The following is a 17614-nucleotide window of genomic DNA, read 5'->3' on the forward strand; positions in this document are numbered from 1 at the left end:
TGTGGAATTCGTCCATGGAGGTTTCCTCGGTTTCCTCTTCCTGTCTCCGGGGAGGGGGGCCCGGCAACCACAGCCCAGATGCTCCTATTAATTTTTTGCAGTTCTCACATAAAATCATACAACCGTGAACAAAGCCTAACAACACCAAAATACCTAGTTTCTCTGAAACTATGTGCTAATTGTAAAAAAATAGGAAAATTCACAGAGGTATGGAGCAGTAGAGGGGACAGTAGCACCCACAGGTGACCGCTGATGATGTTTGGATACATTTTCTTCTAGTCTTTCTGTGTGTGAAAGGCATCATCTTAGTCATGTCCATTGTCCGTTTCTCCCATGCACAGTTAATTTTTTCTTGTTACATCTTATTAAAATTAATAACAATTTGTGCTGTAGTGAAAACGGACCTATACCTATAAGCATGAAAAAAATAGTTATTCTTATGTCTGATGATACAGCCACTGAAAAACTGGAGACCGAGTATACTTGCCCTGTGACAGCTCCTCTTCCTCTGTTATCTCTTAAAGTGGATGGAATTTTCTAAGTGGCCCAGCATCCAGGAGGTACAAGTGAAGGTGAATGAGGGACTCTAATAGTAGAAAGAGCATGTGCTATTATGACGTGGGAACTAGAAATGGAGGGTTCTTCCTTTGTCTGTCGCCTGCACAGTCCCCATGCAGAGGCGTGTGGTTGTTTCCTGCTGCTGTTTGCCTCCAGGCCTGTGGCAGTGCCATTTCATCACTTGGGGCACTAATTAAAGCCATGGACAGGATGGGCCTGGTAATTGGTGTTTCTAGCAGAGGCGTTCTTTTCATTCCCTTTGTCTCCGAGCCTGCTTTGTTTCTTCCTGGAATAACTCCAGGCCTGCCTTCCGTCGTCCTTCTTGCTGTAGTTACTCAGTGGCTTGAATAACATGGAAGGAGGGGGGTGTCCTAACAGGATGACTTACTGACAGGAAGGTGTGGGATGCGAGATTCTTCGAAAGCTGCCTGCTCCCGAGGCACAAAGGGCATGATATGTAGAAAGAGCTGTCAGCTTCGATGTTGGATACAGGAATGCTCCAAAAGCAGTCAATCCAACTCCCTTTTCTTTTTGTTCTTTGGCTTTTATTGTTGTTATTGTTGTTTTAGTGTGTGATATCCCAGAAAATTGGGGGACAGTACTCCAGAAATTACAAAATGGTAATATAAAAAATAAATTTAAATGCCATTCAGTGCTTGGGGTTAGGGGTGCCAGATGTCATAAAATCAAACCATGTAAGGTTTAGGATTGCAACTCTTAACGCTTTGTGTGCTTGGGAGTGGACTGTGACATTATGGAGTGCCCATGCACATGCTGGGCTCTTAACCTCCTCACATCTGTGGTTAACATTTTAATCCTGTTTTCAAGTGCTTATTAGGTTTAGTTTGGAGCAGCATGTTGCTTTTGGTAGAGATGTTACTAAAATACAATTGTAAAAGGAATTCATAATTGGTTAGGGCTTTTGTTTCTTTGTTTTTGAACTGAACAACCCAGGGACTCTAGAATATAAAGTGCTAGATATTTGCTTTGTGGTTTGGGGGAGAAATCTGTTTCCCCATTCTGCACAGCTGTAACTCTTTCTAAACTAATATTCCATCCCTTGAGACTCTGAAACTGTAGCAAACCTGCTCTGTAGATGATGTGAAGAGTAATCGTGCTTGGCAGGCTCACTGCAGAGCATTCCAAGGCCAGTTTTTTTCTTTTTCTTAATGCTGTATAAAAATAAGTATATTGTTGTATGGCTCTGTGAAACCATTTATAAGTGAGCATGGTTTATAGCATATTTTGGTTATGTGTGTTCTTATGCAATTCGTACATTTTCTTGATTGTAGGTAAAAGACTTTCATGCTGGCATTCTGAGTCTGGTCTTAATTTTTTAAAATAATAAATTCATATATAAATGAAGAGAAATCGGTCACCGCCTGAAACAAATCAATCACATATATTGTAAACCACTAACTGCAGGATATTGTTTTAAACCATTTTGTATGGAAAGGTCTTTGTGTGCCCCCTGCTTCATTTAAAGACATGTTTCAATTTAATCTACAAATAGCCCATCAAAAACATCTTTGGTTTCCTCTTTAGCAAAGCAGCCTAAGTTATTTCTTTTTCAAAAAATAGTAGGAAGACTAACCAAAAGTAAATATTCATTGTGAAGAATACAATTCCAAATGCAAGCCTTCTTCAAACAAGATGAGACCTTTCAATACTAACTTTGTGTATTTAATATCAGGAACCATTATGACCATGAGTAAAACATCTATGTTTCTTAAGTGTTAGAACATCTGCAAGGCAGAATCAGATGGATAGAGTGGTGTGTGAGCACCACATGATTGCTTATTTCCCTTAAAACTAACTTTCTGTTCTCATAAATGATGATTGTCCATTCAGGGCAGTAATAAATACTATATTGTCTTGGGAATAACTGACCAGACAGATATTAAGAGTCAGGAATCCATTATTTTAAAACAGAGAGAACCTTGTTATCCCTAAGTCAGCAGTGTACTAACTACTAAGTAATCTGGTAAACAAACCAATTTTTTTTTTTAATCTTTCTTTGTATGAGTGATATTAATCTTAAGTAATTTTGTGAAAAGAATAACCGTTCGACTTTTGGGAAACACAGAGGATCTTAACATCTGAAAAAGCCAAATGAATAGAGGAGCATTCAGAAGTGCTTGGGTTCTGAGCATGTCAACAGATTGGAGCCCAGAGTGGCACACGCTGACCACATGGCTGTGCCTGGGTGGATTGGGGTCCCACACAGTGTCCTCGCCTGCAGAGCCTCTGCAGAAGTGGCTTTCGGTCTCCCTAGAGCAGCCCTAGTCGTAGGCTTCTGCCTGTTGCTCCTTTGTGGTGGGGGGAGTGGAGCCCAAGCTCCCTGTGCCTCTGCCCCCAGCAGGTGGGGGGCTGGGATGCAGTCACTGGAGCAGTGCCTCAGTGGGGCTCGATGTGGGCAGAGGGGCCATTGCTGGCTGGAGAACTTCCCATGGGAGGGCTGATGCAACATCACCTTTCATCCTTCTGGTTGCCCCAGCCAGGCCTGAGGGGGCGAGGATAGCGCAGTTAGCACAGGGCAGGTGGGAGGGCGTGGCCGAAAGCTGTCAGACACACACGTCTGCCGCTTACGGGGTTTGTGTATGTGTATTTCTGGTCTCATTTTTACGGAATTTTTTGGAAAAGCATCTTTCTTTCATCCAGCGAAGCTATCTTGAAACATCTGCTTTTGTCCTTGTGTAAAAGTCAGGAGTGAGTCCAGATCCCTTTCAGTCCTCACTGGCAAGATAGTTCCTTGGGGATTTTTTTTCTCCTTTGTGATAGCTCAGACTTTCTGTTGCAGAAAAAGCCTGCTGTTCATCTCACCAAAAAATATATTTTAGGGGCTGACTCATAAAAAGCAGTGAAAATAGCCCTATTATTCCAAGAAGACAGGAATATGGAATAGCAACTCTCTTCAAATAAAGTCTGTTTGTCCAGAGTAGAGAAGGATCACATTAAAAAGTAAGCTTAACATAAAAGTCCGGTTAAAAGAGAAGAAAATTTTTTTACAACCTGGTTCTTTTTTTTGTAACTGTGATTTTCAACAGTGTTTGGATGTCTGCCAGGTGAGCAACTGACCCAGGTACAGAGTTCTTCCTGTCTCACCTCTGGAGAGAGATCTGAGATGACTTCAGCAGCTGCTATGATGAGGACATTGTCTAGTCCCCCACCCCCTTCTTTCCTGGGGGGCAAGTACACAATGAGCAGAGAAAGTCCTAAGGGTCACAGACTTCATTAACCCTAACTTGATCTCTGTGTTGGCCTCTTGTCACTGCTGCTGCCATCTCCAGCCTTCCGGTCACAAGGTATAACCTTTGCCAAGCTCATCTTTTCTTGGATGCCAACAGCCTGGTGATAAGCTGTCTGCCAGCACAGACCCACTTGTCCCTGGAGCATTCCTGTCCTCAGACGAGCTGGGTCCTGTTCTGTTGAGGGCACATTGAACCCAAGCCTCTAGATTTGTAGTAAATTCCTTACATGGATCCAGACTGCCCCATCCTTTCTGTCCACTATCAGTAATGACTCTTCACGATTTCATTTCTGGGGTGTTTTAAATTTCCACTTTTGCAGTATGTGAGATCCCGTGCATCTGATTATGCCATCTGTTTTCATTTTTATTTAATTTCTTCTCGTTGCTTTATTGGAAATTTCAATGATGAAAATAAAAAGAAAGATCTCTAAAATGAAAGAGTTGCCTGACTAGAAATGCTGACAGGTTATAGCGTTCCCCTCACAAGAATACATTTGAGAGGAAAAATGATGTTTGAAGTTTTGCACTTGTTGACATAGCCACATTCTCCAATGCTTATGTAATGTTTTAAGTGTTTGCAGGAACAACATTTAGGGACTCTGTAAAAGTGCAAGGAGCAGATTTGCATGTGCACCTACCATTTGCACGTTCTGTTTGGTCAGATCAATGCAACAAGCCTGCGTCTCTAGTACTCTTCACGTTGACTGGTGATGCAGATACCGTTGTCTTTTCATGACATGGCTCGCTAAGACTAGAGCACAAAATGGGGAAACTGCTTTGCATGTACTTTCTCAATTTCAGTCTTCACAAAGAAAAAGGTAAAGCAATTGTTTTTCACTAAGTTGATTTTAATTGATGCCAGCAACTACATCGTGCTCTGGCGTTCGGGGGTCACCCGGAGGTGGCTGCTGGTGAAGGCTCCCACATGATTGTGTGGGAGGGGCCGCACAGGGAACAGAGGATGTGTTGGTCATTTATGTGCATTTTCTCAGGCAGCAAAGACCATGTGTTCTTCATTACGGCATGAGCCATGGCAGTGCTGTGCTGGGCTTCTGGCCGAATCTAGGGATTATTAAAAAAGAAAAGAAAAAAAAGAAAGCTAGGGGATTTATCTTTCTCCTTCATGTTTTCTGTGCTCACTTTATATTTGAAAGCAAATACAAAGCTCACATTTTTGCACTAAGGACCACTGTGCAACCAAATTGTGAGATATGTACAATTTGCTTTTAATATTCTCTTGCCACACTTTCAGTCACTACCATCCCCCAAACTCATGCTCAGTGCCTCTCTACAGCTTCTGGCTTTCTTAGAAATTGTTTTCCATGCTGACGTGACATCAGCATGACAGTTGCAGCCCGGAGTGAAGCCCTACTGGTGTGCAGAGAAGCAGAGAACTCACTGGGGACACAGTGTCCAGGCTAAGTCTGGTGTTTTCACCCCTGATGGATCCTTAGCACAAATTAAGGCTCACCAGCAGTGCTTATAGACAAATGATTAGTGAAATATGTATAAAAACAAGGTGACTGGAATGAGAAAATAGAAGTCAAGAAACATTTTCAGATGCTTATTCACAAATAGAAAATAGGTTTAAATTTGGAAAAATGTTATAAAAACACTTGCTTCTGTATTCCGAAGCATCAAAGTGTAACCATATCCCTGAGCTGGTCAATTTCTTCTTCATTACCTAAAATTTCCCATGTAATACCGCAGCTTTGTCTTGATCATCGTCATCTTCAATTAGTACATGTTGCCTGTGAGACGATTGTAATCACTGTGTAAAACAAAGAGAAGATGGGGTACCTAAGAGATGCAGATGGAGGAATAATTTATAGATTAGCTCACTTTTTATGTTATCTGCAAGTGTGAAAGAATTTCTAGTGCACATTGTTTGTTGTTGTTGTTTTTTAATTCAAGAAAATGTTACCTTGACTCCAAAAGCAGGGGGTTGAAATCCAGTTTGAAAAGTATAGAGATGACAATCATCTACTCAAATTGTACTCTAGGATATTTGAACCAACTCAGTCAGCAATTGTAAAGTACCAACTGACTTGTTCTTTGATTTCTGAGTAATTTATAGACCTGATTTCCACATGTACATTACAACCTCTCTGGTATGGTAGAAGAACTTCCTGAATAAACGTGATTGCTCCATCAGATTCTTGACAAGACAAAGGTTTGAGAAACTGCCATAGGCTGGCTACACCTCATTAAACCCCGACCAGCCTGTCCTCAAGATTCTGATGGAATTATTTTCAGACATTAGAAGCAGCTGCCCCAAACTGTGCTTGAGTTATCTTTCTTGAGCACATAGAGTAACTGCTAAATAAACATTTCAGTCCTAACAACTAGAATTGTAAGTTCACCCTTTGCTTTGGGAATTTGCCTCAGTTATGCTTATCCTCGTGGGGTTCTTACCAAGACGTCATAGCATTGTTCGTTTGACAGATATTTTTGAACACCTGCAATGGACAGAAAGATGGGAAGATCTTCCTTTAAAACTAACTAGCTAAGTCGTTTGGGGAGACTTCATGGAGGAGAATTTGAAATGTGAGACAGATATTTGTTGGAATGTCTCGCAGTGTTGAATGGATGTGTCTGTGTGGTGGCCAGGCCCCATCAGACATGACATGGCTGTCAGCATTGGTCCTGTGTGCGTGAGTTTGCCCGATTTTGTGTGGAGTGAGAGGCGCCTGTCATAGCAGATTCATGGTGACATGGTGAACCTGTAACACCAGCTGTCCGAAGAAGTCAGGCCTTTGCAGTCCCAATCATCTTTTCTCCCCAGTCTGGGCCCGGCGGGGCGGAGATGTCTTTCAGATGGATCGTCTTGCCACTCCACTTTGTCCTGATTCTTCTCTGCCTTTTGCAGTTTTTTGTTTTTGTTTTTGTTTTTTTCTGTGCAAAAATGTGAGGATTGCCTCATATTTGTGTTAGGCTTTAAGTTTACAAAGAACTTTTTCATACCTTTTCCCCCCAGCAGCCTGGTAAGACCAGAGGAATCACTGTCATTTTACACATCAAGAAACTGAACAAAAGAATGTTCTCAACTTGTGAGATACACACACTCAGTATGTGACAGGGGTAAGATTGGAACCCCAGCCCCACAGCTGTAACTGTCCATTCATCTGTTAAGTGCTTGCTTAGCAAACACTGAACACCTAAAGCCAGGCAGGCTTTAAACCCCAGATATACAGCATGAACAAAGCAGTAAAATCTCTACTCTGCTTGAGCTTATATGCTGTCGAGACTGGAAAATGGAAGAAATACAGAGATTTAGGTGAAACATTTTCAAACTCGGGTTAGAGTTTTTAATTCAGTTTACTACCATACTCAGCAATCCAGTTACCTTAGAGCACTTAGAGATGTCTTTAAGACTTTTTGCCATTGTGAAAATGAGGAGACGGTTAACACGAAACACAATCTCCTTGGTCTGCAACTAGCAGGATATGGTCCTTTTTCCTTTTTTTCTTTTATTAAAATTTTTTTATAAAGGCTCTTTTATTAATCACAGATGTCCCAAATTTACAGACTGGGACTAGAAGGCGATCTCTCTTCTCCCAGCGATTCTGGCACTGTATGTGTTCACATGGCGAAACTCTTCCTGTATGGGGCCGAAGGTCAGTCCTTCTGTTTCCCCTTTCTTCTTTAGCTTTTTCCTCTCTTTATTTCAAAGAGAAATTCAGCGTGGACTTTGTGTGAACTCTAAGTTAGCAAACAAGCCATCTATGTGAGGATTTTATCCCCCTCAAAATAAGAAGAGATAAACTTTAATTGATTTTCTCTCTTGGGGCTTCCAATGGCTTTATTATGTACACAGTGGAGCCGTGAGCATCTTTGTAAGTGACTATGATGTGCTGATAGTATCTCTTTATGCTGACGTTTACTTTGTCCTCTTAATAAGGGACAAGTCGTTTTAAAAAATAGGAACAGAATGAAGTAATTCATCTAGGTTGCTTCATTCATTCTTCATACATCGAAGAATGATTTTACTATGCCCTGGACACCATGCTAGGCCTGCGATTACAAACCTAATTGTAATTAAACCTAATTCAAATTTTCTGGATGCTCACAATTACAGAAATAGTAAGTTCTGTACTGTTGTGGAGTCCTGTATACCTCACCCATCTCACATTTGTAAATAGCATTTTACCGTTTATGAAAGTTCATTCCCATTATTTCATTTAATCCTATTACAGCTCTATGAGATGGGGAAACCCAGATGCCAAATGTTTGCCTAGGGTCACAGCTATTGAGTAGGACAGCCCAGCTTCCGCTCAGACCCTTTGACCGTCCAGGGGTCTTTCTGACATCCCCAGTTGATCTTTAACCTGGACCTTGAATCAGAGGGTTTCTCAAAGCTAAAAAGAGGAAAACACATTCCCAAACCAGGCATAGTGTGAACTGAAGACATTCTCGCAGACGAGAAAGTTAGTGACGGGGTGGAAAAGCAGGACTAGGGTGGACTCTTTTCCTTCCAAGAAGGTAGGAATTGAGCAGAAGGCAAGACACAAGTAACTGAAGGTGGAAAAGAGGAGCAAATATAGTTTCTCTGAGGAACAAATGGGTCTCTCATGGTGTTTCTCAGCTCTCTCCTGCTGAGCCCTCTTTCTGTCCCCGCCCCGACGTCTCATGTGATGCGTGATATTCTCGTGCACCTGCTCCAGCTCTGACTGGTGACAAAGCAAAGCAGAGCGCAAATGAGAGACATATGGGTTCCTGCCAAGATGGCCTTGATCTGCTCCAAATCATCGGCTTAGACGATTCATAAATGCACTTTACTACAGTAAGATGTTACCTGTAGTTCATCTCAGAACTGATTGGTATTTACCACTAACTCAGGACATCACCATTCATGGTTGACTTAAATTATCAGTCAGTGTGCTTAGACTGGGCAAAGGGAAACTGGGAAGTAGTCTGTAGCTGGTTCATTCGCCCACGTGTTTGTCATGTATTCAGCATAGACTTATTAAGCTCCAAGGATATGCCAGGCAGCCGGGCATGTCGTTGTAGACAAAGTAGACATGGCGCCCACCCACCCGAAGCCTGGACCCTAAGGTCATGGTCGGCTTCCTTTCTTGATAGACAGTTACCCAACCAGGGAAATACTGTCTGGAACTGGTTATATATAGAGGGTTCTCCTCCTGAGGATTACCTTTGTTATTGGGCTGAGCCTTCCACAGTCAAATCCTGAGCAAAAAGGTGAAGACGTGCCTGGAAGAAGGGCTCAAACCCCATACGATGCAGATTTCTGGGCAGGGGACACTCAGCTCCTGCATTGACAGCCCACATCTGTGACAGTCATCGGGACCTCTTCTGGGGAAAGGCAACTATGTGAAGATCAGTCATTGAAGATCTTCCCAAGGAAACCTAAGAATTGTAAAGTTCTGTGTTTACTGTGGAATTTATGCTTGTCTCATGCCCAGTAACACTGGAGATCTTAATTCTACTAGGGATACCATTAGAACATAGGATTTAATTCAAAATTTGCAACAGAGCAGTTGGTCTAGGGGGCAAAGTATGTTCTTCAGATAACTCAAAATAGTAACAGGCACTTTATTTCATTCTACTAATGGTTATATTAAGTTTAAATAATTTTTAAGCTTTTTAAACTCCTGGTTTATGCATTATTTATGCATTATGTCAGAGCTGAGCAAAGAGCATATACATGGACTGTTACAATCTATTGATTTAGGCAAAAGGAGTTTCTATGGTGAAAAGAAAAAAAATACAATTTATTGTTTTTTCCGAGAGTCAAAAAGCATGAAGAATTGAGCATCATTGTTAAAAACAAGGTGGAAAGAGAAGGGGGTCATTTATCTGTTTTACTTTTGATTAGTTTCTTTCATTGCTAGTCACCAAAATTATGACTAATGTATGAGGTGTGCGCTATACAGAATATCCACTAATCTCAGGCAGATGAGGACATTTTCCCTCTACATTTCCAGATTTCTGAAACAAAATTTTTCTCAAGGTAAAAAACATTTAAACTCTACAAAATTTCCTTCTTAGTTTGTGATTGCTGCTAGCATTTTCCCAAGTCATGAATATTGCAGTGAAAGGAAACAGTGTCACCTCAGTGATTCAGCAGTGGGGACTCAGAGAGAGAAGCACCTGCTCCCTCCACCACCACCTGCCACTAGATCCTTTGCATTGCGTCTGTGGCCCAGTGGGCTCCCACCTCGGGCCACTTGGACTCTTCCTGGTTCTAGGACGGACCACTTAGGACATATCCATATTTCTACTGCTTGACCTGCCGGGTGAGCAGGAAATCTCTTGTGAACCTGCTTCCCAAAGTGCAGAGAACCAAGTCCTATACGGCTGAGCCCACAGAGAGAAGCTGGGAGACGCAGATCTAATTTCTTTTTCTTTCTGAACCATCATTCCAACCACCAGCTCCTTTCACAGGTGGGGCTAAAGTGCCCTGAGAGTCATCGTTGTAGCCAGCTGGGCACACCAGCATTATGAACTGGCCGCGGTGCATTCCCCCGTGTGCAGAGGCCCACAGGGGCCACCGTGGTGGAGCGGGCGTGTGCTCCAGGGCTGCCTGTGTCCCTGCCTGCGCCGCACAGCCTCTTCTCAGCACTCCCTCGCATCTCTGTAACCTACAAGTCTGGGCAGACAGGGACACCGTGTTGTTATTCCTGGCAGGCAATCCTCCTTTGATTGAAGCTTCATTCGTGCTACGGTGCTCCTGTGCCAAATCCCCCCACATTCTCACTTTTAGGCTCAAACACACATGATATTGAATTATTGGCTTAGGCCATTCATTACTTCTGATGTGCAAGTGTTGCGCTTATGCATATGAAGACCTGCACCTGATTTAGGTCTGGACCTCAGTCTTTTCTCTACCCCCAACACTCCCTGTTTATCTCAGGCACATCTGTTGGGGACACCTCGTCACATCTCAGCCATCTGGAGCCACCTGTGTGTCACCTTCGTAGTTCTTTGTCTTGTACAGTTGCTTAGCTTAGTGATTGTATGCATGTCGAAGAAATGACTGTCCTTAAATCGTGGGCTGTGATCAGCTTGCTCTACTTTAGGCTGGTGATTTCTGATGTTCCCATTCACTACTTACTGTGCACCTGCTGTATGCTAGGCCCCATGCGAGGGCCTGGAGTATGTCAGGTAAAAAGGCAGATGAAGCCCCTGCCCTTGTGGAGCTTACATTCTCCTGATCTAGCACATGAGCCGCTTACAGGCCATGTCAGTGCCACCTCTTTCACGAAGTCTTCCACGACTGCTTCTCCTATTTCCCCTTCTTCTCAGCCTAAACAGGGTGTGTACCTCACCTGTAGCCTATGATAGTTACATGATCCAGAAAACACTGTGTGGTGGATCCCATGGTTATTATCTGTGTCTAGTGGCAGGTCCAGTAGACAGCTCTGAATCACAGCACAGTAAGTGACTCTGAAGTCCGTCACTTGCTGCAGCCAGCACAGTGTCCCGCTAAGAGCTGGTGCTTAGAAAATATTAGCTGAATAAATTATCATTTGACATGTGGATTATCCAAGCCCTCCCCTCTCTTGTCCTTTCTGTTGGCCCTATACAAAGAGTTGCTGAGGCTAGGGACTGTGTCTGCCTTGTTTGCCCTTTATCCTAAATCACCCGAGAAAGTCCCTGGAAATGGTATTACCTTAATGATTTCATTTTCTTGTACCTCTTTCAAACCATACCTAAAGAAAACAAGACTGATTTGGAGAACTCTCATCAAAAATAAATAAAATATACATATGTAAAAACATGTACTGCATACATACATACAGAGGGGAGAAGGTTATTACTCTTAACGGATATTGATTAGTTTTGAACCAGAAGAGTCTGCCTCTGAGAACAATCTAGATTTTTAAGAGTGAGTGATCCTGCTTAAAATGCATCATCTGTTTATGGAGGATTATACCCTTCACCGATCCATGTATTGAGCCAGGGAGAGAATAGGACAGCAATTAGACGGGCATCTAGTGTCTAGTCCATGTCTGGAGCACTTGGTGGGAACCACTGTCTGTTCTGCACAGATAATCACAGGATGGAGAGGGATTAGCTGTCTTGCTTTTCAGCTGCCGTTTGTAATGCTCCCCAGTGCTACAGGGTAAATACAGCTAATACAGGTGTCTGCATAAAAGAATATGTCCAAAGATTAATTTTAATATGTTTTTAAGACTAGAAACGATTTAAGAAAATGACAAGCGCAGTGAGTGATCATCTTTTCATCATTCCATTTCCTAAATTAAGCGTTTTATTCCATGTCATGTGGTGGAGCCGAGCAGTGTTCCTGTTCCCTGGTTTTCAAGCTGTAAAGTAGCAGCTCACAAAACCCCATAGAGTTGTTGAGAATCCGCTCATACCTAAATTTACAATGTTTTTCTCTTGAAAAATCATCAACCCAGGATTGACTTTGTTAAATTTTTGAGATCCAGTGAGAAGCTTTATTGGGATATATTTTCTGTAGAGAATTTTGGTTATTTGAAGACTTCTCCTCCTCACATGTCTTTTTAAAATGTGTTGTTATTTTTGTGAATTGTTACTGGATACTCCAACATGTGAGATGACCTTGTTGAGGCCACAAGCGTAGATGCCAGGTGCCAGTGTAGTCTGGCAGGAGCAAGAGGCCACGGGCAACTCTTTGGTAAACCCACCCAGCTGTGCCTTGTCGGCAGTCACCGCCTTCCTCCTGGACCCTGGACTTTCCAGATGGGTGCTATTTGTCACAAAGCCTGACCCAGGTAGATCTGTGCCATTTTAATTATAGAGTTGTACTTTTATTCATGGCAGTAAGTCAAACTAATATTTTTTGAATCCTCTGGCAGGATTAGTTTGCAGTAACTATGTCAACTAATGTAGCTAAGAACTTTTAAATTTTTCTTATTTGGCTTTTGTTTATCAAAAAAAATGGATGAAAATAATTTAAAAATTCTGTCCTCCAATATCTGTAATATTTTAAGCGATTAATGACATTTTAAAAGTGCGTGATAATAGTGCTGGTCTTCAGGATTGGTGACTTGGGTCTTTTGGGAAGGGGCAGTGCCTCTTGAGAAGATCATCTCTAGCAAAACTCGAATTTGATAAACATTTGAGAAGAGAGAGTGGAGAGAGGGGGGGGAGAGAGAGAGAGGTGTGTGTGTGTGTGTGTGTGTGTGTGTGTGTGTGTGTGTGTGTGTGTGTGTGTGTGTGTGTGTGTGTCAGCCTTTCCTCTCACAGTTCTTTCTACCCCATAGGTAGAGCCGAGAGAGAGAGAGGGGAGGGGGAGAGAGAGAGAGAGGTGTGTGTGTGTGTGTGTGTGTGTGTGTGTGTGTGTGTGTGTGTGTGTGTGTGTGTGTGTGTGTGTGTGTGTGTGTCAGCCTTTCCTCTCACAGTTCTTTCTACCCCATAGGTAGAGCCGAGAGAGAGAGAGGGGGAGAGGGTGGTGTGTGTGTGTGTGTGTGTGTGTGTGTGTGTGTGTGTGTGTGTGTGTGTGTGTGTGTCAGCCTTTCCTCTCACAGTTCTTTCTACCCCATAGGTAGAGCCGAGAGAGAGAGAGGGGGAGAGGGTGGGGTGTGTGTGTGTGTGTGTGTGTGTGTGTGTGTGTGTGTGTGTGTGTGTGTGTGTGTGTATCTGCCTTTCCTCTCACAGTTCTTTCTACCCCATAGGTAGAGCCGAGAGAGAGAGAGAGGTGTGTGTGTGTGTGTGTGTGTGTGTCAGCCTTTCCTCTCACAGTTCTTTCTACCCCATAGGTAGAGCCGAGAGAGAGAGAGGGGGAGAGGGTGGTGTGTGTGTGTGTGTGTGTGTGTGTGTGTGTGTGTGTGTGTGTGTGTGTGTGTGTGTGTGTGTGTGTGTCAGCCTTTCCTCTCACAGTTCTTTCTACCCCATAGGTAGAGCCGAGAGAGAGAGGGGGAGAGGGTGTGTGTGTGTGTGTGTGTGTGTGTGTGTGTGTGTGTGTGTGTGTGTGTGTGTGTGTGTGTGTGTGTGTGTGTGTGTGTGTGTGTGTGTGTGTGTGTGTGTGTGTGTGTGTGTGTGTGTGTGTGTGTGTGTGTGTGTGTCAGCCTTTCCTCTCACAGTTCTTTCTACCCCATAGGTAGAGCCAACAGGCAGAGCTTCCAGCAGCCCACCTGGGCGTCACATAGCTGGGGGGCCAACGCTGTTGGCCAGGGCACAGAGGTCGTCTCTGGGGGGATCTGTGCGGTGTTAGTAGAGCTGGTGTTTCCTTCTCACCCCGCCAGACTCGCTGTCGGTCTCCAGCAACGATGCCAGTCCCCCTGCTTCGGTGGCGTCCCTGCAGCCGCACATGATCGGGGCCCAGAGCTCTCCGGGCCCCAAGCGGCCGGGCAACACCCTGCGCAAGTGGCTCACCAGCCCCGTGCGGCGGCTGAGCAGCGGCAAGGCCGACGGGCACGTCAAGAAGCTCGCCCACAAGCACAAGAAGAGCAGGGAGGTCCGCAAGAGCGCCGACGCCGGCTCGCAGAAGGACTCGGACGACAGCGCCGCCACCCCGCAGGACGAGACCGTGGAGGAGGTGAGCGCGCCTGGGCCCCGCGACGCCAGCGGCCACCACGGACGGCCACCGGCTGGAGCCCTGCCTGCCACGTTTTCTTTTCTGTGTTTTTTACGTTGTAGGAGTAGCTGCTTGTCCTGTCCATAGACTAATTTGGTTTTACGTACTTACCTGGAAATTACCAGCGTCAAATATCCCCATTAATGTCCCTGCTTAGCAGACTGCTGGATCCGGTGGGGACAGCTGGAAAGACTATTGGAGCTGCCCTGTAAGCAGGGTCAGGACCCCACCGGGCTCCCTATAAAGAGATTGGACCACCCTGAGCTCTCCCCAGGCTGGTCACCTTGGGCCTGTGCCAGAAGGAAGCGGGTGCTGTGGGCTTCAGCGCTCTCCCCCTCCCGGCACCACCAGACCCCGCGAAGTGTCGCACAAGAGTTGAGCAGTCCCTGAGATTAGCACTAAACATGTGACAGCGTTTTGCTGGGAAAGCTCCAGTTTTAAACTTGGAAGGGCTTGCAGAGTGTTTGCATCCCTCCAATTATTTTTCGCCAATATTTATTCAGAGATCTTGTCCTGAGTAGAAAATATCCAATTAATTACTTGGCTGATCCAGCAGTAAACACTGGGTTATTCCCACGTCACCAAAGATAAATGGATGTGGGTCAGCCAGGCGGTTTTTTTTTTTACTTACTTTTGTCCAAGGAGGCTTTAAATTACACTGCAAGAAACCAGAATCTCTTCATGATCCCTGAGATAACCCTCAGCACTGGGGTTGGTGGTGAGGGGCCCTCAGAGTTTTAACTTGGATGCCCACCAACACCGTCCCCCAGAATTCCACCCAGGCTCGAAAAAAGAAAAGGCAGAGAGAGGATCAGATTTGTATCATTTTTCATTTATTAAGCTGATATGTGTTTTCTGCTTGTTTTTTCCTGGGCATATTTTTGCCAAGAGTTTTTGCTAGAATAGGTAGTTTGTTGTGTACTTATATATCTGTTTTATAAATCTATGTCCTGTTATAGTAGAACTAAAACTGAAATTAAAAAAAAAAAGAATAGAGGAAAATGATAATTCAGATTCTTAAAATGCATCTTGAATTACGTTGTTCTTTATGCCCTTATTATTTCAGTGAATTTTACTCTAGGAAAGTATCAAAAATGAAATCAGTGAGACCAGAGGAACTGAATCAACATGAGGGTTGTGGTTCAAATTTTTAACCTTTTGTTAGTGGCTTCTTGAAGATGAGCTGTGTTAAGAGTCTAAGGGATGAGGTTGACAGACCCTTCAAACCGCACATTCAGTGGCCCTTCCCTTATCCAAGATGACAAGAAAGGTAGCTGGACTACACGAAGGGAATGCAGAAGAGCTTGTTCCTCATTCTGCCATCTCAGTTTCTGTCCTTGCTGTTCTTTTCCTGTTAACCCCTTAGGACCCGGGGTCTGAGAGCCATGGTTGGTAGTCATGACCTAGAGATAATGAGCGAATGTTGATTTGATTTCAGAGAGGCCGGAACGAGGGCCTCAGCAGCGGCACGCTCTCAAAGTCCTCCTCCTCAGGGATGCAGAGCTGTGGAGAGGAAGAAGGGGAGGAGGGGGCCGACGCCGTGCCCCTGCCCCCGCCCATGGCCATCCAGCAGCACAGCCTCCTCCAGCCGGACTCACAGGAGGACAAGGTAAAGAGGCAGGGCCCTCTCAGGAACCGCTGCACACCAGCCTCCCTTCAGGACGTAGGAGACTCCCATGGTGTGGGAAAGGCGCCTGGGCAGCCTGTCTGTACCCCAAAAGTATGAGTAACAAATCCATCTAGAATAAGCAGTAGGCCAACATGTGCAGTTTCTCATACACATGTGGTTGCATAGGTATGTTCAATGCATTTTTAATGACGCTTCAGTAACTGTGCTTTTAAAGTAATTTTAAATTTTCCCAACATATTGACTAGAGTCCCCGAGAGAACAATCAGAGAAATCCCATGCAGTCTGCTGAATGCGTGTTTAAATAGATAGTAGACCATCTTGTTCTCTCCATGAGATGCGTTTGCACATGGGTTTCTCTTTTAAGATGATATTGTATCGCTGTGCAGCTGCTGTTCCCAACATACCAAACATTAGTGTGTAGAATCAGTACACTGGAGTGTGAGCTAGTTGTCCAAGTGAATCTTCTCCTTGGATATATGCAGAGGCTTCAAGCCAAGTAAATCATTTTTTCCTTGAGTTCTTACATAATCTAAAATTATTTTGTACACCTTAGTTGTGAAACCCTAAAAATAAAATATCAAAAAGGAAAACTGCCCAGTGTACCTTGCCATTCTCTCTAGCATCCTGGCCCCATCATGCCCCTCAAGATTGTTAGGTGTTGAAAATCAGGCTATGAAGTCGTTACTGGTGGGAGGGCTTTTTTGTTGGGTGGAGGTTTGTTTTTTTGTTTTTTGTTTTTTTTTACAGTAACTAAGTTTTCTTATAAATAAATAAAACAGATGTGTTTTCAACATTTTTTTCTCCGTTCTTTCCTATCGTCCTTCCCTGACTCCTTCATCAGTACTAGTAGTCACTTTCTGGATTAATTACCCTGTATTTTACAACCTACGATCTGCCACAGCCATTGATAGGCGGCTGTGATGCCAAGGCCAGTCATGCCCAGGTCCTCACCCAAGGCAGGCATTTGCACAGCCCCTTCTTTGTGGCAGTCACCCCTTCTCCCTTTGTAGCACACAGCCCCCACACAGTGAGGGTGCTGTGGGCCTTGGAACAATGGCTGTGAGCTGCAGAGCTGAGTCCTGGAGTTTTGCCTGCGGTGGGGGAGGGCTGAGCTGAGAGGGCACATGGGGACTAGTGGGAAATCGGGGCTCTGTGGGTTTTCTGACAATTGCTAAACTATTTTGTAACATTCTAAGCTTTACCTTGTGTAAAAGCAGAAAACTAAAATTTCTTAAATCTGGGTGGTTATCCAAATAATGAGGGGGCCGGGCCTTACTCACCAAATAAGGGATTATTTTTCTCCTCATAAAAAGTGAATCGCACTATATTCTTCTGTTTGTTAGAATCGTTTATTGGTTATTGTGTTACCTCATTGGGTAGTATCAATAGCAATTCTTCATTTACAAAAATCTGTAGTGATGTTCCCAGACAGTTTATTATCTTGCAACTAATTTTTTGTTTTGTTCTGTTTTCTCTTTTTGTAAACTTTCACTGCAGCATTATGTTGATTTGTGTTCTGTGTCTGTTTTGGCTCAGTTTCCTTACCTTTCCATCTGAATTTTTTCTTTGTTCACCCCATATTCCAAATTTCATTAGACCAAACCAGCATTTGTTTTGCAAAGTGCATATTTTGATCCATGTTTGTAAAAGC

At 43.9% G+C, this 17614-nt stretch overlaps 1 protein-coding gene across 1 annotated transcript in view; it reads left to right on the forward strand.

Annotated features, from left to right (window-relative positions):
• The window catches only part of TRIO (trio Rho guanine nucleotide exchange factor), a 335145-nt gene that overhangs the window by 279132 nt on the left and 38399 nt on the right, over positions 1-17614 (forward strand). The window contains exons 35-36 of the mRNA XM_063086904.1: positions 14002-14294; positions 15772-15942. Of these exons, the coding sequence (XP_062942974.1) occupies positions 14002-14294; positions 15772-15942 (464 nt within the window). The remainder of the gene's footprint in view (positions 1-14001; positions 14295-15771; positions 15943-17614) is intronic.

This window comes from Cynocephalus volans, chromosome 2 (assembly GCF_027409185.1).
Source record: "Cynocephalus volans isolate mCynVol1 chromosome 2, mCynVol1.pri, whole genome shotgun sequence".
Lineage (NCBI taxonomy): Eukaryota > Metazoa > Chordata > Mammalia > Dermoptera > Cynocephalidae > Cynocephalus > Cynocephalus volans.